At 42.8% G+C, this 21,829-nt stretch overlaps 1 protein-coding gene across 1 annotated transcript; it reads right to left on the reverse strand.

The window, feature by feature from the left end:
* Positions 1–1,968: 1,968 nt before the first annotated feature.
* Positions 1,969–19,258, reverse strand: LOC138837651 (mast cell carboxypeptidase A-like). Its single transcript, XM_070036607.1, has 11 exons — positions 19,140–19,258; positions 18,971–19,046; positions 16,153–16,277; positions 11,369–11,471; positions 11,158–11,259; positions 10,157–10,258; positions 8,062–8,172; positions 7,174–7,264; positions 5,914–6,116; positions 4,350–4,434; positions 1,969–2,560 (listed from the first exon to the last, which is right to left on the reverse strand). The coding sequence occupies exons 1-11, from the start codon at positions 19,205–19,207 to the stop codon at positions 2,373–2,375; spliced, it is 1,254 nt and encodes a 417-aa protein (XP_069892708.1). The 5' UTR covers positions 19,208–19,258; the 3' UTR covers positions 1,969–2,372.
* Positions 19,259–21,829: the final 2,571 nt, after the last annotated feature.

Consider the following 21,829-nt stretch of genomic DNA (forward strand, 5'->3'; position numbering starts at 1 on the left):
TTAAACCACACTTCAGTGGTACCGTGGCAATAATAATAATAATGCATTTGAAACCTTAAGTGTCAAATTCCCCTCTCCTATTTCAAAAATTGTTTTACATTTTTCTGGCTTACTTAACCTTCTTGACGCCAGTGAACTTAAGGCATGTAATTGAAGATAAGTGAGCACAATCAGTTCTACATTTCAATTCCTGTTTTCTGGACGGAGACCTTTTATGCTAAGTTCGTGTGAGAGCAGATTTTTATGACAAAATTATAACCCTCAGATCGACGTTGTACCTGTCCTGCTTTAATGGATTTTGTGACAGAGAAATGCAAAGGAATCTCCCAAAAGCTTTGCCCGAGAAAATTCTGACAGTAAGCTATACACTGGAGAAATTTTCAAGATGCTATTATGACTCATTATGGAAAAATGGCTGGGTCTTTTAATCATGCAATACAATTGTGTTAAAAAGGATGAGGCCTTGTAAAGGCATAACCTTTGAAATATTGCTTTGTATTTGCATTAGTCTCACTATTTAGAAAATGTGGCTTTTAATGTGATTTTGCACAATAAAACCTTCTAGTTCAGAAGGGCTCTTGTAGTTGTTTTCCCCTAATTTGAGCTCTACCCATAATTTTCTATGTGCCACCATTGAATGCACAGAAAGGGGACCCTTATCAGCCCCTGTGTCCCGCCTGTGTCTTCCTTCTTCCTTAGGTGGCAACACTGGTACCTTTCTCATGTTGGTTAATTTTGTGACATTGTAATATTGTCTGGCCATGCACCATCACAAATTGTCAGGTTTCACTCATTTTGTAAAATTTCAGATTTTTTTAAACTTTTCCTGGTTTAGTATATTGGAGCGGTTCCATATGTTCTATCTATCTAGTAGATAGGAAATTAATATTAAATATTTTTTCTGAATATTATTAAAAAGCAAGGAAGAAATCAGTAGCAATGCGCACAAACCAACAAGGAAAGGCAAATGACGATAAAAACCGAGTCTCCAGGGTTGAGATCAATGTGAGGAGATGACGGAGGATTATGTTCGGTTTTGTGTTTGGTTGTGTTTGGAACCCCCAGATTGTCACTGTTTGTTGGGAACCGTGTGCCCAGTGTTGCGGGTATCTGCACTTCACTGCCTCCCCTGGAGGGAGGCACCTCTGGGCGGAGGACCCCAGCCAGAGCAGTGATTCATGCGCAGGAAGCATCTCGTGAGCCAGCTCCCTTTGAGACGAGGGTCTTTTGTCCCAAATATAAACAAAATGGACATGCTCGGATCACCTTGGTGAAGCATCTATTGCCTTAAGGTCTAACAACAACCCGGGGGGGGGCGGGGTGCCTGAGCGTGACAGCAGCTGGATATGACGGTGGCAGCACGAGGAGTCCCACTCAGACTCCCAACTTCCAGTCCTCTGGAGGGCATCTGCCCAGGGGTAACCGGAGCTGCTCTGTCATCCGTTTCTGCCCGGGGACAGTGGTGGAATTAGATGTGGTGAGGAAGAGCAGTGTCACCAACCGTGGCTCAACTAAGAATGATCTTCATTCCTTTCCTCCCTCCTCCCCTCCCTCCTTCCCTTCCTCCCTCCTTTCCTTCCTCCCTCCTTCCCTCCTTCCCTCCCTCCCTCCCTCCCTTCCTTCTTTCCTTCCTTCCCTCCTTCCTTCCTTTCTTCCCTCCCTCCTTTCTTCCTTCCATCCATCCTTCCTTCCTTCTTTCCTTCCTTCCTTCCTTCCCTCCCTCCCTCCTTCCTTCCTTCCTTTCTTCCTCTCTCTCCTCCCTTCCTCTCCCCCTCCCTTCCTCCCTTCTTTCCTTTTTTGCTACTCTAAAGACATCTACCAGAAAAAAAAAACTTAGGCAAACCAAGTTTTTGAAAAATTCAAGACATTATTTCCTATTATTAGTTGAAGCAGAAGCATTCAGCTTGATTATTAATGATAATAGAGAAATGCAGAGAATATTGTTCAGTGAAAGAAAGCTACTTTTGTGAAGTATTTGAGTACATTTTACTCATTTATTTTTTTATTATGCTAGCGCATGAAAAGATGAAGCTGCATGGTAAACAAACAAAAACAACCCACTTCTGCAGAAAATGAGGTTTACATGACTTTCCTGCACACTGCCTCAGGATGCTCAAAGCAGTGCTTTCTGCTGGGCACCAACTCCACCTAGAGCAAAGGCAGGTAGAAAGGGTTGGTTGAAGGGGCTTTGTTCAGGTGCCACTGGACGTATATAAGAGCAGAGAGAAACAGCGCAGCTCTTGGTAAGCAAGAAAGGACCTAGGACTAACATCAGGTGAGATGAGGCTCCACCTAAGAACAGCCTAATGTCAACTTTCAGGTGAGAGCCATAGCCAAGGGTAAGCGGCGTGGTCCCTGCTGAGAGGAATTCCTTAGATTGCATTTCTGAGGATGTACTTGGCAATAAATTTGACAGCAAGCATGGTCTCTTTGCAGGTTGGTTTTATCCGGGATTCCGGAAGAAGAAAACCAAACCTTCCTCTATCACGAAGCTCAAAGGCAAATGTGTATTTGATGCCCAGCTCATAAGCCCAGTCTAGAGAGGAACCTGATGTTGGGTCTGCAAAACATAAGCAGTAAATATTTAGTTAGAGATGAATGCTAACACTTTTCTTGCAATGGAAATTGCCGGCATAAACTTAGCAATTTAAAAATAATTATGCGTAGAGTTAAGTGTAGTCTGCTTGGTACCGTCTGCAAAACAGTTATAGATTTGTGACTCACCACACATTTTAAAATCATGCTGCATTCAGAAATGTACATTTGGGCTGGGTCAGGACTAAGCTGAATACACATGCAAGCAGCTCATAAGGAGACACTGGTTTCTGGAAATCACCAAGGAAACACTCCACAGGAGCTATGCAGAGTCACTGTCTTTCTCTTTGCATAAGTCTCTCAATGTTCACATTGCCAATACCAAACATTCTATAGTTAAGTGGTCAAGAAAGTTATTTTAAGGACAGATTTTACTAGAATTATGAAATTCTACTAAAGATGTAAATAACTGGTAAAAAGATGAAAAGTATAAACATACAGCCCAGACATATATATATATATATATATATATGACACATATATGTGCATTTGTACTAAAAATGCACATGCATATATTTTGCCTTATGTAATAAAAGAGCATTCTTTTCCTATGTGAAATAATTTATGCTGTGGGACAAGTGGCAGGTTAGCTGACATTAACGTTTCAGATCTGAGAGGTAAACGTTACTGTGGCAGAATGATTCATCTGGGTTAGGAAGTCTAGAAGACAGCTGGGAGGTATTATAACACAAGAGCCTGTGTTCTAGAGAGTCAGCACACTGGGCTGAAGGAGTGCTGGACAGAAGATTCATAGAACTGGATAAAAAAGGTTGAAATTTCAACCTGAGCACCAGTGGTTGGTAACCAAAGAAGCCTGTGGTAGAAAAAAAAAGAAATGAGGTACGGATGCTTTACAACACAGGAGAGCCACAGTCAAGAAACCTCAGCCATAGTTCAAAGACACATAGCAGCAATGGATGTCTGAAGACGTGAGAAGTAAGAATCATTGCTGGGGTGATAAACCCAGGGCAGCAGAACCTGAGCCCCTACTGCCTTTCTTGGGCCCATGATGATTTCAGCGGAACATACTGGTCAGTGAGAAAAGGATCCATCTTCCTTGTCCTGTGTGACTCAAACTGCGTCTCAACACATCTTCACTACAAGACACTAGGGAAAAGATTCTGCTTGCATGGAAGAAAGAGCCCCATACAAAAAGGAATCCAAGTTAAAGGAAAATGGTTAGGTATTGTGGACTTTGCCCCCAAGTAATTCTTGTTAGTTCCTGTCAGAGTTATGTATGGTTGGTGACAGAGAGAAGGGACAGGAAGGTGCCCGAATTAAACCTGAGTTTGTTTTGATTGACTAATTTATCTTCACCTTGTAAAGGCTTATTATAAATTGTCTAGAAAGCTCTTATCCCGGGGCTGGGAAGGTGGCTCAGTGGTAGAGTGCTTGCCTTGCATGCATGAGGCCCTGGGTTCCATTCCTCAGCACCACATAAGCAAAAAGAAAAAAGCCGGAAGTGGTGCTGTGGCTCAAGTGGTAGAGCGCTAGCCTTGAGCTGAAGAGCTGAGGGACAGCGCCCAGGCCCAGAGTTCAGGCCCCACGACCAGACCCCCCCACAAAAAAAAGAAAGCTCTTATCCCCCCAAAACTCAAATATAACCTACTGCCTACGTTCACACATTCACAATCTCCTGTGTAAACTGAAGTTTAAACAAGTGATCCCAGATCTCTAATGCTCATAATAATTTTTCTCAATAGTAACAAAAATGGATTAGGGCAAGGCTTCAGTAGATGACGGGAGAAACTTACAAATGGTGGTTGCAATGGGGCCGTAAATGTAGTGGGTTTCATAGCGAGAGGACAGAGCCTCGGCACCAATCTTTGCGACTTTGTCCTGGGGAGAAAGAAAAAAATAAAAAGATGAAAGTGGGATTGTAAATATCACAAATGATTTACTAGGGATTAAAAATCAATTGTACAGGTTGTTTGGCATTTGAGAATCAAAGTAAGATAAATGGTTCGGCGAGAAACATTTTTGGTAGGAAATATGACTGTCGTAAAGACTTCCAAATGCATGATCAGTGGCATGTGGTTAATACCCTATTTCAATTTCCATGTCCTCTCTCCTCTCTCTCCCACCTCCATCTGTATATCTCTCATTCCTTTCAGGTGATATTTGTCTCTCTCACATCCACATCCCCATTTTCTCCTGTGTCCCTCTTTCCTTCCTCTCTAATAGGTGGCACTTGTGCTACAGGACTTGGTAATGTGAAAGGCAGGGAGGTGTGGCGTTATCTTTAAAGTGGCTCTGTTACATCACGGCTGCTCCTGTGGTCCTAGGTAAACATGGTGAATGTGGTATTGGAGTGAGTGTGTTCCCATGTGCATATTTCTGTGTCTGTAGGTACTGGCTATTACTAAGAAGCCACGTTTTCCACATGATTCAGTTGCTGTGTAAGATCCTTCACTTTACTCAAGAGATGTTTCTCCTATGCCATCATATCACTTCCCTAAGAGTGGGCTGAAATTGCATTCTCCTGTCTACACAAATTAATCAAACGCCCACGTTCCCCTTCTCAGATTATGTATAACTAACTCTGTGCACATGTGTGCACACACAGGACTGCTTTAAAGCTCAGCTCTGAGTGCAGTCGCATGCTGTGCTGAACACAACTGACTGAAATAAGAGCAAAAATTGGGACCTCCTTTTTTTTTTTTTTTTCTTCTGGAGACAATATTTGTACCACAGCCTTTTCTGGATTAACCTCCAGTGGATGTAGGATGCTGAACTTTATCCACTATTTTCTTTCTTCCTCAGTAACTCAAGATATTGATCCTTCCATTTACCCCGTGCGTCCCTCTGATTCATTGGAATCCAGGTGGAGAGTCCTCTCTGTAAAGCTGTCACGATCAAGTCAGCTTTCACAGAAAGAAAAGGAACGTGCAAGAGGCCAGAGTTTTGGAAGAGAGCTTATTTTTAGTTGCTCATTATGTTTTTTTCTTTTTAGACAGTAAATGAATTAATGTCATTTTCAATTTGATCAGGAGGATAAAGGTACAGTGAATCTCTTAGTCTGGGCCTGAGACAGGACTAGCGACTGTTGGCTGTTTTCTTAGGCTCTGGCTAGGGGTGGTTGTGTAGTTTGGCCTACAGGAAATACTAAGGCTGGGTGGTAGTAGAAATCTACTCTGCATGACCTAGGCATTTCCATCCTCTTGGTTTTTAATTTTTTTTTTCTTTCTCAGAAAGATCTTATTATCTAGGCAAACCTCATTAGTTCTTTTTCTGGCAACAAACAATGTGACGTTTCTTCTGCATAAGTCAAGCTCATGAAGAACAGACAAGAGCTGAGCCCCACTGGCCCCTCCTCACCAGCTCCTGGTAGTTGGGCGGCAGTTTGGACGTGTAGCCGTAGGGGAACAGGAGCATCTGGGAGTAGGAATGGAAGGTGAGGTAGGCCTTGATGGACTCCCGGTGGCTCCGGATGAAGTCTGCCACTGCCGCCGTCTCTTTCTCCGACTCTGGTGCAGTGCCAGGGTAGGTTTCCTTACATGGGTTGTGACTGCTTTGGGAAGCTACGGAGATGTGTGTGGATGAGATTATCACCCAATGTTGTTTCTGTAAAGCCCAGCCCTTCTGATGTGTGTTCTCCAAATAGTGACATGAGGTGCGGGGGTGGGGGTGGGTGGGTGAGGGGGACATGTTCCCAGGCTGCTACCGCCGTAGCTCTGTGTGTCTGAAGATTGTACATGCATGCGTGCACACACACATGCATGAACACGGATGCATGCACACAGACACGCACATGCACACATGTCAGGTTGTGATGAATTTAGTCTACCAGGATATCCCTCTGAAGCACATGGGCTCAGATCTCCCTATACCAGCAAGGTTGCTGTGTGCAGCATCTCATGTAGCATGCCTTGATTGTCATTGTGTTTTTATTTTCCTCTTCCCTCCTTCCTTCCCTCCCTCCCTTCCTTGGCTTGAACTCGGGGCCTGGGTGCTGTCTCTGAGTCTCTTTGTGCTCAAGGCTAGCACTCCACCATGTGAGTCACAGCTCCACTCCTGGCTTTTTCTGAGTCATTTACTGAAGATAAGAGTCTCACAAACGTTCCTGCCTAGGCTGGCTTTGAACCATGATCCTCAGATCTAAGCCTCCTGAGTAGCTAAGATTACAGGTATGAACCACTGGGTGCCTGGCTTATTTTCCACTTTCTTATCCTGCCCCCGCCCCTACCCCCAGTGGTTCTTTGTAATAAGTTTCTGAAGAACTACTTATGTGCTGATTTTGACCACTGCTATTTATCAATTTTATCTGCACAGGAGGAGCAGGAAGCTTTGGTCTCCCTTCAGATTATCTGAAATTTTTTTAATACTCATGGGGCCTTCCCCTCCCTTCCCTTAGCAAGCTAGATGCGTGTCCAGAGAGAGCTAGATAAATAGCATCTTCTCCCCACTCTTCCCAAAGAGAAGTACTCCTGACCCCTCTGGGGTAGTGGTTATTCCTGCCCGGCATCTTAGGTAAAACAATTGGCCCTCACTCTGGGAGTGCCTACGGTTTACAGGAATGTGGGTGGATCCGTGAAATTTATCAGCATCTTAATGCTCAATGTTTTGTCTAAGACTCACCACCCCAGGAGGCATCGAAGTTCCGGTTGAGGTCGGTGCCAATGCAGGTGGAGTTGTGGTGCTTGGAGCGATTTTTCCTCCACATGCGGTTCTGTGGAGTTGAGAGGCAGGGGCAGGGAGATGCTGACGGGTGGCCACTGTGCACGTTTCATCTCCTTTGTCTCAGACTCCCTGCAGAAATCTATCTAGCCCGCGAGCCCACTGACTAGAAAGCACACAGTGATTTCTTGAAATTGGTTATATTCTCAGAAGCACGATTTTTAGCCATCTAATTCAGTGAATGTCTTAAAAATCTTGATTAGCATCTAGTACTGGAAAGTGATCAGTAACCTAAGTGGTAACTGTATTATATTACTTTCTACTTGTATATTTGGTCACAATGGGATGGTTGAAGGTATAGTTTGATGTGGCAGTATCTGTCTGACAGTGCAATATTAATGGCTTTATTTTATTTTAGCAACAGTAGAGCAATACAACACAAACCAGATAGCTCGTCTCTTTTTTGATACAATTATATCTCTATACTGTTCTAAATGGGTGAAATATGATGACTTTCCCTTTAAGACAATGAGTTGATAAAAGTTTTCAAGCAATTTATTTTTAGCCAGAATATGATTTGTCACAGCATAGAATCATATATTTCCTTTACAATTATGGATTCATTAATTGTGTATGTTGCTATCTTCAGAAGCAAAAGTGTCATGTTATTTCAATGTCATTTACTGAAACCAGAAAACTTAGTTGACTGAGTCTTAAATAGAAACCCTAAACATCTAGTTTTTGGAATTGGAATTAACTAGTTATCCAAATCTTAAACATAGTACATTATAATTAAAGCTAATAAGTAATATGTCATTTTAATTTAAATGAGAGAGAACCGAGCTGTACCTGTGTCCATGACCAAATATATCCATCTACGTTGAACACTGGTAGGACATAGAAGTTCATTTGGTCCAAGAGTTTGGTCATAATTTTGTTTTTGCCATAACTTTTTGTTGCCTGCAGGAGTAAGAAAAAATGCAGCTAACAGTATAAAATTTAGCTACCACAGGAGAAGCTACGGTTTTGATAAGAGTTATTTGCTCAACGTTGAAGGATTTCCAACGTATTTCCCCTGAACCACACAAAGATAGACCACAAATACGGAGTACAAGAAACGTGTGCAAGACGCAATCGGAAAAGTTCCTCTTAATCAGAGTTGACATGAATTAAAGTGAAGCCGTCAAGTAGCTGCTTTAGTCAGCCAGACTCCAAGTGTTCCAAATGTAGCATGCAATACACGTTTCACAGGAAGGAGGGAGGCCAAGTCTAGAACTCACAGTACAATTTACTTCAGAAGAGTTCTTTCTCTCACTTCTTTACATGAGTGTAAGTTGTCGATATGTACAGGAATGGGGAAATGTTGGAGAGGGCCTATAAATATTTATAAATAAGATCAAAGAATAACTTTCCATTTTTTCCTTCCCTTCCTTTTCCTTTCTCTTTCCCTTCCCCCGTCTCTTCCCTTTCCCTCCTCTTTCCTCCCTCTCTCCCTTCTCCTTTCCCTCCCTTCTTTCTTCTTGTTTAAACCCAAGGCCTCTTACTCACTGAAGCATGAATTCTATCACACAGCCATACTCCTTAACCAAGGAATATATATATATATATATATATATATATATATATATATATATATATATTCCCCCAAGGAATTTTTGTATTAATAAAAATTCTTGTCTGGAAGTATAGCTCAGCAGAAGAATACTTGTAAATGTCCTGAATTCAATGCCCAGCACAACCAGTAAAATTAGCTAAAAACAAAGATAAAAATCTCAGGAATTTAGAGATTGGACCAATCAGTATTTTTCTGAAATAAACTTAATTGTCTGAGCTTTCTGTGACTATCAAAAGCCTCATCAGCCCCTGGTACATCTCTATCAGAGCCAAGAGACATTTGCTTTTAATTTTTTGGAGATGGAACCTTGCCATGTATCCCAGGCTGGCTTCAAACTCACAACTCACCTCCCTCCCCTTAAGAGGTCCTGAGATTAAAGGCTTGTGTCATTATGCCCAGCCACAAGAGATTCTGGGCAGTCTTGTGCTGTGATTTCCTTTATGGGTTGAAGGGCAGAGATCTTGGATTGTAGTTGCTGGAACAACTACAGTTATAAGTCAGTCCTGTGGCAGATTCTTTGCTGGCTACTGCATCTCTGGCCCAATGCTTATTCCAAAATGTCATATACAACAGTTAACAGCAAGAGCAAAAGAAAGCAGCAGAGTACAGCAGCAATAGATTGAGAGAAATACAAGATGGAAAAAAGAAGGTGTTATTTCCACTTGGAAAGGACATTCAAATACAAAAATTCCAAGTTTCTGCCTGGCCATTGAAGTCTGTCTGTACACGGAAACAAAAGCTCTGTGTTTTGAGCTCATTAAAGAAATATCAAGATGGGAATATGGCTTAGTGATAGAGTGTTTGCCTAGTGTACATGAAGCCCTGGGTTTGATTCCTCAGTCCCACATCAACTGAAAAAGCTGGAAGTGACACTGTGGCTCAAGTGGTAGAGTTCTAGCCTTGAGCAAAAGAATCAGGGACAGTTGCCCAGGTCCTGAGTTTAAGCCCCACGATTGGCAAAAAAAGAAAGAAAGAAAGAAAGAAAGAAAGAAAGAAAGAAAGAAAGAAAGAAAGAAAGAAAGAAAGAAAGAAAGAAAGAAAGAAAGAAAGACAGAAAGAAAGAAAAGAAAAACAACATTGCTGATTAGGTAACAAAGGGTGATTTCAGATCTTGCTTTTTCACCTTCTTTACTTTCCTAAAATCTCAGCTGGAGTTGGGGAAGTTTGAAGGGAGGTGTCAACTTGATAATAACCACAGTGGCAAGCCCACTCAAAGCTTGCTGGTCCTTAGCAGCACTCAGGAGCTCCTGTGGTTAAGTGGCTTCGCTCAGCTGGAAAGTTCTAGAGGCTGGACAGTAGGATCAGACTTCTGAGTTCTGGTTCACTCACCTGATAGACAAACCACTGGCAGAATGCAGGGGAAACCCATTCTCGAGCGTGAATGCCGCAGTCCATAAAAATGGCTTTTCTTCCTTTACGTTCTTTCCCAATCTATTTAAAAATAGATTTAAAAATAGATACATGAGTTCATGCATCGACCCCTCGTTGTGCAAGAACTCTTCCATAACCTGCAAACACTTCTATCTCCTCTCTAACCGTATTTACACAAATGGTGTGTAGACCCAAATCGTGATCTGCTACCTTATATTCTTTCAAAAAGTGTTCCCAGGGTCAGAGCTTCTTTTAGTTTTTAAGAGAACTACGCCTTGCATTTCTATTCCATTGCTAGCTTCCTGTGTTTGGAAAGATGGATTACAGTTACTCTGTTCCCTTTGGGTTTTTTTTTTTTCTGGTTTCCTAAACAGGGAGAGTTTGTGCTGTGCTTACACAAGGGCACACACAGCCAGATAACTGAAGGGTGCTCTTCTATAAGAGTGTGCATTGGTTTTGGGGTGGTGATCAAAGACAATAAGTGTTGCTCATTCAGGGGACACTCCTGGGAGTGCTTGCTGTCTTTACACGTGGAGTAACCCAGCAGCGTCTACCGGTCACGCATTCTCTGTGGTACAGAAGGAATTCCTGTCAGTGTTGCGTTCAGACGGCTCATGGAGTGTTTTGGGGGTGGCGTGAATGCATGATCTTTAAATGTTTCTTCCTGACCCTCATTATCTGTTCTACTGAATTGTAATGAGTGTCACGTGCTGTCCTAAGGCTGTGGAATGAGGAAAGTCTGTCTGGCTTGGCCCACTGCACCGTCTCTGACAGATGTGCTCTCTTCCTTGGTCCCACCAAGGCTTCTTGTCCTTTCTCTATTCCTGGATTGCTGTCTAGAGTCCCGATCATCTGCATCTCCCTTTCTTAAACTTAGCTTTGCCATGTCACAACTCTTAAATTCATTCTTAAAAAAATAGTAACAGTAATGAGTGGTTCTTGGGTTTTTTTTTTCTTGCCTTCAGAATGTAGAGTGGATTATCTTCAAAAGTAGATCCGATTTTAATCCGTGAGACCATTTCAGGTCGTTTTTTCACCATTTTTTCAGTCCAAGCTACAATCTTTTAAGAGCAAAATCAAAATTTGAGGAGTTAGAAGAAAGAAAGGAAAACAGCGGGCTGACAAATGATGACAGTCACTTTTTTGAGGAATTGGAGTTTTATCCTGTACCTTGTCCCAGTTATTATATTTTGCATAACTGTGCCTTCCTGGGCTATCTTCCTTAACATCAAACTGTTTCTCAATCTCTTCTTGTAGATCATGGATCAGGACTCTGTTTGACAGGAAATGATAAGCATACATTTTTTTTTTGTCACAAGAAAGAAAACCACAGCTATCTTTCATTTACAGATAAATTTCTCTTCCCTCTTCTCTGTCTTTAATCAAGCTTACTCTTTTCCCTCATCATTCTTGTTTAGCCATCTCCTTCCGACAGGTCACATGTCTGCCTTCTGATCTCCCCATTTATCTAGAGCTGGGCCAGAGTCTAGCTGTGAAAAACAGGCTCATCCAAAAATAGACATTGCTATACATATACACATACCACTGGGCTTTGAAGAATTAATATAAAAATTGTGTAAAATATTTCACATATTCAGTTAAGTAAAATGTAGTATTACCATTAATTTTCCCTATAGTTTTTTTACTTTTTTAATGGCTACTAAAACAGTTTTAAACCTCACACCTGGCTCCTTCTATGCTATTATAATATTCCCTGTCCTTCTTCAAAGTGTGCATACACACATTCACATACAGCACAGGCAATGGTAGATAATTTTATGCACAGATACACTGACCATCCCTTGTTATTTCACACTTGAGGGCTGGAAGAAAAGCAAGTAAGAATAATGATGATAATGGCTTTACTAACTAGCCCAAAGCACTTACTACATATGGTGTAACATCATGAGTATGTTGGCTCAGTCCATGTGAACTCTCCATCTTACTAATGAGCAAACACATACCCTGTGGATAACCAAGGAGCTAGAGCATGGCTGGGGTGACTTGGAGGGGGAAGACAGGCAGGATTGCTCACGGTGAAGCTAATGCTGGAGTCAGTACTCCACCTCAGCACTGCCTCATTTCAAGGACAGGGTGCTGGTCACCCAATGTTTGGCTGTCCTTGTGTCTCTAGGCCTGGCTTCAACCCTGAACTCCAGACCAGTACACTCTCAACCATCTACTTTACATTCTCTGTTAAGATTTTTACCCACCTCCCCACACTTTTGATGGGGAAATCTGTCTTCCATCATTAAGTATGAAGGTAACTCAATGGCAATATCTACTTATTGTTGTCCATGAAGATAAGGCTACATTGAAGTCTTTTATGAGACTCCTTGGCATGTTAACTATATGATCTGTCAGAGGAGATATTCAGAACACCCTCATTCTTCTATATATAGCTGTGAAAATAATGTTGAACCTAGAAGGAATGCATTGGATGTTGGGAATAGGACTTGCTGAAAGCCAGCTCAGGGGTGTCTCTGATAGATGGTGACAGATGACAGAGGAAGGGAGGGTAAGACTGCCTGGATGGAAGGATGTCACCAACACAGGGACCAGGTCTTGGTCCCTGAGACTGGGCCCCACAGCCTGACAAACTCTGGTAGCCTTTATAAACCTTAAGAATTGTCTTATAGCAAAGAAAATTCCTACTTATTTATAGTGATCCTTCTTCATCCAAAGGGAAATTGTATTCAGTAGCTAATTTTTTTCCAGCACAGAGAACTGTGATTTGTGTGGGAAATATTTCAGTGTAAATATCTGAAAGGAAAGACTGAAGTCGGATGCATTGGGCATTTTGATACTTGAGTTTAGCTCATTTCCCACTGATTTTACGTAAATCAAGGGGCACCTGCTTGTGGCAATGAAATGCACCTGTGCTCTCCTTTCCTTCTCAGTGAGTCCTGAATGCAGAATGGAGCTGTGCCTTCCTTAACATCCCCTCCAGCCTTCTGATAGTGTAGTTACTTATCTAAAGAGGAAGCAGGGACCTGTGTTGTTCAGATATTCTGCAGTACTTGATATGATCTTTTGATCTTTGATTTTCTCACTGACCCACCACCCAGAGTACAACGGGGCTGAAGCCAATAGAAATGCGAGGCCTCCAGGGAAGGGAAAGGTGAGCCTCAAAGCTGAGAACCACCTCAGCAAAATTAATACATGTTTTCAACCAGATTCAGCGCTGACCTCCCTGCTTGCTTTCTTCATTTTCTTAAGGTCGTGAGCTCTTGCTCTCAGTCTCTTCTCGAGGATGGGTGAACTGACTCCTGTTCTGATGCATTATATAAATGTGGAATACTCCTAATTATTTTAGTTAGCACGGGGCGGGGGTGGGGGGGTGGGCATTGCCCGGCATGAATCTTGACTCCCATCAGCAGAGCCGGCAAAGCACAGTACAGGGAATGGCAGGACCAGCTTGCTGCAGGCTTGGCTACAGACCGAGTGGATGGGGAACGCTGCACTGAATCTAATTTTTAAGAAATCTGAGAGGACTCGGAATCCCATTTTGGGTGGTTGCTACCCACTCTAGAAAGAGCTCCGGTTTCCACTTTTTATTTTCTCATTTTAATTGTTGATCAAAGAGAAGACAATGGTATAGACTGACTCTCTGAATGTTGCAAAAAGCCCCTCAAGGTTTGCATTGCTAAATCTCCCTAAACGTAGTGCCTGCCCCCAGGGGCTCAGGCAGTGAATCGAGTCTGCTTTCCATTTGACTCTTGTTCCTCTGCCCATTTGGGTTTGCTAGTGTACACATATTATGTTTCTTAGATTTGGCTTTGTTTTTTGGTAGAAGTGTACACAAAGAGGCAGGAAGCTTGCTACTTCAAAATCAAATCTGGCTTAGTATTTTAATTTTTTCAAGAATTAAAAATAATATCATACACAGAGGCTTTAAGCTAATTGGTGGTTCATACGCACGGTGGGGAGGGTCGTCTAAGTACATCATGTGTCAAACAGCCCCTTGACACAGTCTTATTTAGCCGGGTGCCTGGGTCCAACCAGATGTTTCTGTTCTTAGAATCCTCTTCTGTTACTATCTGATGCCAAGTAAGTCATGGAATTAATATGCAAATAAAATTATCCATATAATTAGTATTTGGAGACAAGATTTTAAATAGTTCTTGTCTGTGCAGATCACTTTACATATTTATATTTTTTGAGGAAGGCAACTAATTATGTGGCTCTCCCACAACTGTAGCTAATTTGGGCCAATTTCAGGAAATCATGTCTTAATTAGATAAAACTAATTTTTGTAGGAGGCTGAACGCCTTGCTTCTTGATGGAGGTGGCAGAGACGATCTCAGCCTCAGACAAAATGAGGAACACGGTCTGTGAGGATCTGGCTTTAGACGTCTGATTGGCCCAGAATTGTGTTATGACAGGAGAGGCCACAATGAACAAAGACCAAAGTGTTATCTGATGAAAGATGCCAGCTACCTGCCTGGGTGTCTTCCAGTGATTTCCTTCCATGCCTCTGTTCGTGGAAGGTACCCAGCTTCCTGTGTACATTATAAGGGCTACCAACCCTGCTGTTAAAGGCAGATTATACACAATTAGAGCAGCGCACAGCTTTCCTTTTAGGTGGGCAGGATGCTCAGTTGGTCGATTCTGGGAGGCCATGTTCCAAGGGTTTTACAACTAAGGCCCAGAGTCAGAAACCTGGCTACAAAGTGACTTGAGACACAGCAACACTGGTGACTTGGGCCAGGTATTTGTTTGTTTGTTTGTTTTCTTTCAGATGAAAGAATCAATATGTCATCTGAGCCAGTGTGAGCAGGTAGCCTAGAATGTACTATGAATTTCTATGGTCTTGGGATGTCCATTTATGGAGTGTCTATTTCTGATTTTAATAGTGCAATTTACAAAAGCAGAAAAGCTGGTCTCACTTAATTTTGAGTTAGTTAGGCTTTCCCAATTTATAAACTTCCACATGACTGTTAACTTCTTGGAAGGAGAGCACAGAAACAATGACCTGATACTTTTAAAACCAGACCACACATGTTCGGCTTACTTCCCTTGCTCTTGGTAGGGTTTATGTGTATTCGTGATGCTGTATTAGAACCATAAATACAATAGAATCTCTGTGAACCATGGCACCCTCATTCCATGCAGCCACTTTGCTAACACGAGCACTCTTCCTTTATCTCAGACAGAAGAAGGTCTTTTGCACTAAAACACTGAGGGTGGTGACGTCATGAAACAGCAAGTTCAAACAGAAGGACCCAGTGAGTGCTGAGTGGAGTTTTGATTGTTGAGGGCATCAGAAGATGACAAGGCCTGGAACCTAAAACTGGGGCCCTCCCCACATCAAACCATGGCCTGTCTGAACATAGAAACCACATTTTGTCTTCTAAGTTGTGCACTGATTTGAGGCACTCCTCGATAGTCTCCCTTCTCCTCTGTGACAGAAGGGCCCAGGCTACCATTGTTGGTTGATACATTCTAATTTCCTTATTTATAAACCTTTATTTGAAATTCTCTCTTCTTCAGTTCAAGACCCCCCCTCTACCGTTTTAAAAGAAATTTCTTTGGGTAAAATTTCTCTTATAAAGGACTATTCATTTGCTATGTATTTTTCCATTGTCACAGCTCTGCTCATCTAGAGATGAGCACAGACTGTTCATATATGAGGAGAATATAGACACAGGGCTTCAGAAGAACTCTGGGATGGCTCCCCATGGCTGGGACGAGGCACTCCCTGCCTGCCTCCAGGGCGCTATGCCTCAGAGCTGGCTCTGAGATGGTACGCGGAGCTCATGTCATCCTTGCAGCTTAGAGCCCGTGTAAGAGGGAAGTCCCTGGGCTCGGTCTCCTTGGAGTGAACAGTCCATTGTACAGAGGAAGCTTTTAGTCAGTCTAACAAACACCTCCAGCAAATGTTTCCCTTGATGGTTGAAGGTTCCCCAAAACTCGCGAGCATCCACACACTGGAGTATTTGTGAAGGACTTACTCATAGTGCATCTTACTCTGGTCCAAGGCAGCCTGGATGGAGGGCGACTCCTTCTCGCTGACTCGGAAGTCCACTGTCATGTTCGCAGCCACGTGGTGGATGGTGTCTGGGTACCAGAAATCAAGCTGCGGAGAGGAGGTTGCTGTTAGTCATTGTTGCTGGTTTGCTCACCCAACACATAATTATTAAGAAATGAGTGTGAGTTATACATTTTGAAAGAAATGTGGGGTTTGGTTAACTAAGATAGACCCTTCTTTTTTTTTTTTTTTGGTCTGGTCCTGGGGCCTGAACTCTGGGCCTGGGCGCTGTCCCTTAGCTCTTCAGCTCAAGGCTAGCGCTCTACCACTTGAGCCATAGAACCAATTCCGGCTTTTTTCTTTTTGCTTACATGGTACTGAGGAATTGAACCCAGAGCCTCAGGCATGTAAGGCAAGCACTCTACCACTGAGCCACCTTCCCAGCCCCAGACCCTTCTTTTTTATATAAATTAAGATTTTTTTTTCTTGAAAATATACTTAAAGTACTCTTGAATATTAGGAAGTCATTTATACTGAGCACTGTCTTAGGACATTGTATGGAGCATGCAAAAATGTCTGGACAGTTCTTTTGGATAATTTCTTTGCTTCTGCATTGCGGAGTTGAATAGAATTATTTCCTAATTGATTTAACTGTAGTTTCTGACTTTGTTTGGGCATTTATACTAAATATGTATCTTCTCGGCCACAATCATGCCTCAAAACCACATGTCTCATAAAGTCAGGACTTCCTGAGTTTGTATACAATGAGAAAGCACAGTCCCTCACTCCTATCAGCCCTGAATTTTTTTTTTTTTAAAGCCATATGTCTCTGGATACGTTATAATTCTCTGTCTTGAAAAATGGGGCTCACAGGACTCCCTGGAGAGCATTTGGAAGACTGAAATGTGTAAAAGTTCAATGACACGCAGGAACTTGGTAAATACTGACTGATGTCTCTCTCTCTCTCTCCACACAGCTGAGAATTTCTAAATGTGGCAGATAAGGCCAGAAAGCCAGCATCCAGGTAAAACGACTTTCTGAGCACTCCATTTCTTGGGGCTCTTCAAAATCAGAGCCCATTGTGTAACCGAACGAAGGGCAAGTTTCCCACCTAGGAGATGGGCGTATCCACCTCTCACCTCAAGACTGTGGTCCTGAGGCGGTCCCACCGTGGCTCTCCGAAACCCATTATGAGACATAGAGAGCTGCTGTACACCAACCAATATGTCTCTTTCTTTGATGGGAAAGTTACAGAGTGAGTTGGATACAGGAGAGATACAGTGCGATTTAAAGGCAAATCAAAATAGTAGTTTCTTCTCTTAGCAAGGTAATGTGGAATAAGCACATAGAGTCCAGAAAACTTTGCTGTGCAGTTATTAAGCACAGAGATGAGGAGTTGAGTAAGCACCTTGTAAAAGGGAGATGTTTGGTGTGGGAGCTACTTCCCAACCTGTTAACCAATGTTTGTGTCCTAGGAGGAAACCAGGCCAGTTCCTGCAGGAAACACGGACCAAGCCACACCGTAAAGAATCGCCAAGACTTAGCTAGATAAAGAAGAGAAACACATTCTTCATGTGAAACGGCGGCAAGGTAGGGAAAGTTCTGATCTTTGTGTTGTTTCAAAGGGGAAGAAAGAGAGCAAAGGAGCCCAGGAGGTTCAGGGGAAAAAAAGGTTTAGTTCACACCAACATCAACAGAAAACATGGAAAATGCTTGTGTGGTAGTAACCATGTCACACCAGCTCCTGAGTGATATTCAAAGTTTTCTCTGTCTTCCCCCAAACCTTAGAGAATATCTGTTTACCAGCCACTGAGACCTGTGTTGCTCTGTCACTGGCCTAAGGCTGGGGAGCTAGTGTGTAACTGGGGTTTGAACCTAAGCCTATGGCTCCTTGACTAAAAGGAGAGAAGCAATGCCAGGTTTGAGAGAGGAAGAGAGAGAGAGAGAGACAGAGACAGAGACAGGGAGGGCACTGACTACAGATGTGGGAGACAGGATGAGGACTCTGAACTTAAGTTAAGGAACCATTGCAGCCATCTCGGCAAAGGGAAGAGGGACACTGATGAAAGCTGTGGAATGGAGAGATGCATAAAAATGTGGATGCCGAGAACTACTGATTGATTTCCTGTGGAGATAGGAATGAACCCCAGATTTAGTTCTGAGATTCAAATCTGATGTATGTAATCTGTTGGGTCATTCAGTTTACTCTCTTTGAACCTCAGTTCTTGGTGTTGGTTTGCTCTAAGTGGGTTAGACTGTGACAATGGCATTGCCAGTCTGTTGGAGACTTTGGAATGGTGCGTGGGCCGTGGCTGGCACAATGTGAGCCTTGCATGGGTACAGCAGGGTCAGCGTCCAATGGCTCTGTAGGCCTGTTGGGTTGAGAAGAGTTTCCTTCAAAGTGTACCTGTTCTCGGACCGGGTCACACTCCGTATCAGCCAGTGCTTTGACACCATCAGTTCATCCCTTCACAGCAATTATACCATTAGAGGCAATTGGCCTAGAAGCTGGGAGGACAGAGAGCAGTTCCACAGGAAGGAAAAGGAGTCCCTGGTTTTTAATGGTGTCAAGAACAATCCCGTAATTTATAATTTTACCAAGAAGAAGTCACTGCAAAGCTTTTGGGAGGGAAAACAAGAAGGATTTCCATACAAACCAACTCAGGTGGAGGACTGTGCATTGGCTGGATTATCCAGGTAAGTCTGCCATTTCCACTTACGCTTAAGCATCATAAAGAAAAAAGCAGGAACTTTCAGAAAACAAAGAAAAGATAAACTATTCCTGTAAGTAAGTGCGTTACCTCATTGGTCTTGGCCAAATGCGTGATGACTTCTGCTTGGGTCTCATCCTGGGGCTTCACGCGAAATACCTTGTGCCTTCAGGAAGATGAAAGACAAGCTCTGTAAATGGTAAGGAGACCTCCCACAATCCTCTTCCCACCACATGCAGGCACCTGGGGTGACATCTACCTGTCAAAGCGAACAGGAGCTATTGCCAGGGTGGCTGTGATCAGAACCACTTGCAGGATGAGCCTCATGGCGGTTGTTTGTTTGACTGAGACCCTCTGGGGTTTTGTGCCTCTGCCTTTATCTTGAGGAATTGCTCACTTCCTCTCACCCAGGGTTTTCTTGGCTCGGGGTGTGGGGAGGAAGAACCCCAACTTTAACGGTCTCTGCCGCTTATCTCATCTTACCATCAGAAATGCTCATTTGACAGAAAAACGATGGAAAGCATTGTTTTAGCAAATGACACATCTGAGGTGGTGGGCTTAGTACGTTCAGAGCTCAGATTGGAATCCGGTTGTTTGTTCTGAAATGTGGCGCTACCACCAAGCTTGTATTAAAGGACCCATCCGTAGGCTTTATATTTGCTCTGCTAACCTCAGATGGATTTGGGTCTCTGGCCCCAGAACGTTGTGCATGGTCCTTAATAACGTAAAGCAGGTGTTTGAAACTTGATTGTAATCATCAAATTAAAAACATTTTTGTTATCAGATAGTTTAGATATATGAAATGTAGGTAACAATAGAAGGCATTGGTATGTTAGCTATGTAGACTTGTGACTCTATACCTTTTCTAAAGAAGCGTGCATTGCAGAAGAACCTGTGTTTTCACTTGCTTTCTCGTCTCCCTGTCATTTGAGGTCACCCTTACCTAAAACACCCAGAGGACTTGTTGAGAACCAGAAAACCTTGGTGCTATAGTATTTACTCATTGGACATTGTCTCTAGAGTGTGGATTTGCTAGGTGCCAAGTGACAGCTTTTGAAAGCTGAATTAATCAAAGCTGTTTGTTTACTATGTGACAAAGCATCCAGGGACTTTCTTTAGTCTTTAATACAACTCAACTTGCGGTAAATTATTTGGAGAGCTACATGATTACCCAGGATCATAGGTAAGGCATACATGTCAAATCAGATAATTTAGAATTTGCCTTTGAAAACTATCTCTTCACTTTGGCAAATACAGACATGGCTAGATATGAAACATCCTAGAGTCATGGTTCCACATTTAATTGGCTGTGTATCTATCTCTGTCTATCTGTCTATCTGTTTCTCTTCTCATTATGTAGGCCAGAACTTGCTATGTAGCTCTAGCTGGCATTGAAATGGTGATCCCTCCCAGTTACACTTAGCCTTCTTAGTGCTGGTTAGAGAGATGTGTTGGAGGGAGGGAGGTGTGTATTGACAACAGAAACACCATTCCTCCTCATCATAGAAGGATTTCTGCATTCCTTAGAAAAATCTTCATGTACTGAACCTGTGTATATGGAAAAGGCAGGCATTCCCAATGCCTTGTATCCTTACTGTTGCTCAAGTACATGGACACAGAGTCTATGGTGACTCCTGCTGAGTTTGGGCCATGGATATAACTAAAAGATGGCGGTGACAATTCAGCAAATTAAACTTGATGCTCTAAGTTGCCATCAATATAATGCTGAAAACTTAATGGGACACTAAGTTTTACACTTAAAGACCTTGATTTGCCTATGTAAATTGTGAATTACTGAATTATTTTGATGAATGCTCAGTGTACTGGCATAGCTACACTGCCGCCATCTAGTGGACTGTTAATAAAATTCGTCATTCTTTGGCTTGGACAACTTCCAAATACATTGTGATTCAAATGGTTCTTTTTCTGATTAGAACATCATTATAGACATTTTAACACATTATGTCTGATGAGCCCATTTTTCCCTCATTCCGTATAGGAAATAGTGATTTCATATTTTATTCTATGATTTTAAAGCAAAGACAAGCTCCCTAATGATAACTCTAATGCTTGTTCTAAAAACTGAACGTGGCAAAGTACTTTCCTCCATTGGCTTCTGTTGTTCTAACCCTGGAGAATATCATGTCACGTGTGGTGTGCACATGACGCAGTGGTTTCCGCCTCTTTCACTGGCCCAGTTGGTCTAGCCAGGGTCACTTCCAGTCTGCCGTCCATGTCCCAGCACACAAGCACCCGTCTGACTACTCCACAGACAACATCCTCAGTGCGGCAGCATTATTGTGCCAGGCCCTGGACATGCCCTCCACCGGTTATGGGCCTTACCTCACCCAGGCTTACCCATCTCCCCTCACCTCCTCAAGTTCCACTCTTACCCTCTGAAGAGCCCCGGGCCTGAAGGGAGTGCCCACTGGGTCCTGCTCCTGGAGACCCATTTCTTCCTGAAGCTTCCCAAGGGGACCTTCTTTCCTCTTCTCATGTCACATTTGTTCTCTCTGCAGTCTACCTCATACCCGCCTGCCTAGCATCAAGTGAGTACCTAGTTATTAACTACTGGTTATTTACTTCATGTCTGTCTTCTCTAACGGTCTACGAGGGCAGAAGTGTTACAATTCTTTATTATTATTACTATTATCTTGAATTGCTGAATAAAATTCTTGGCATATAATAGACAGCCCACTGAATGAGCTGATGTAGGAGCCAAACCAAGACATCCCTTCATTCTCCTTTCCACGTTTTGATCATGAGGCTGTGCTCATATCTGGTATACTCTGAGGTGTTGTCCAACCAACAGCCGGCCACACCATCTCCCGGGATATCCCCTTCATGACCACCTCATCTCTTGCACACCCCTTGCCTATTTATTCACAGCTTTTCCCGCTCTAAGAAGCAGACACTATGCCATACTTTCCAGGTACAGTGACTCACTTT

This window comes from Dipodomys merriami, unplaced genomic scaffold (assembly GCF_024711535.1).
Source record: "Dipodomys merriami isolate MVZ:Mamm:240054 unplaced genomic scaffold, mDipMer1.0.p SCAF_273, whole genome shotgun sequence".
Classification (NCBI taxonomy): Eukaryota; Metazoa; Chordata; class Mammalia; order Rodentia; family Heteromyidae; genus Dipodomys; species Dipodomys merriami.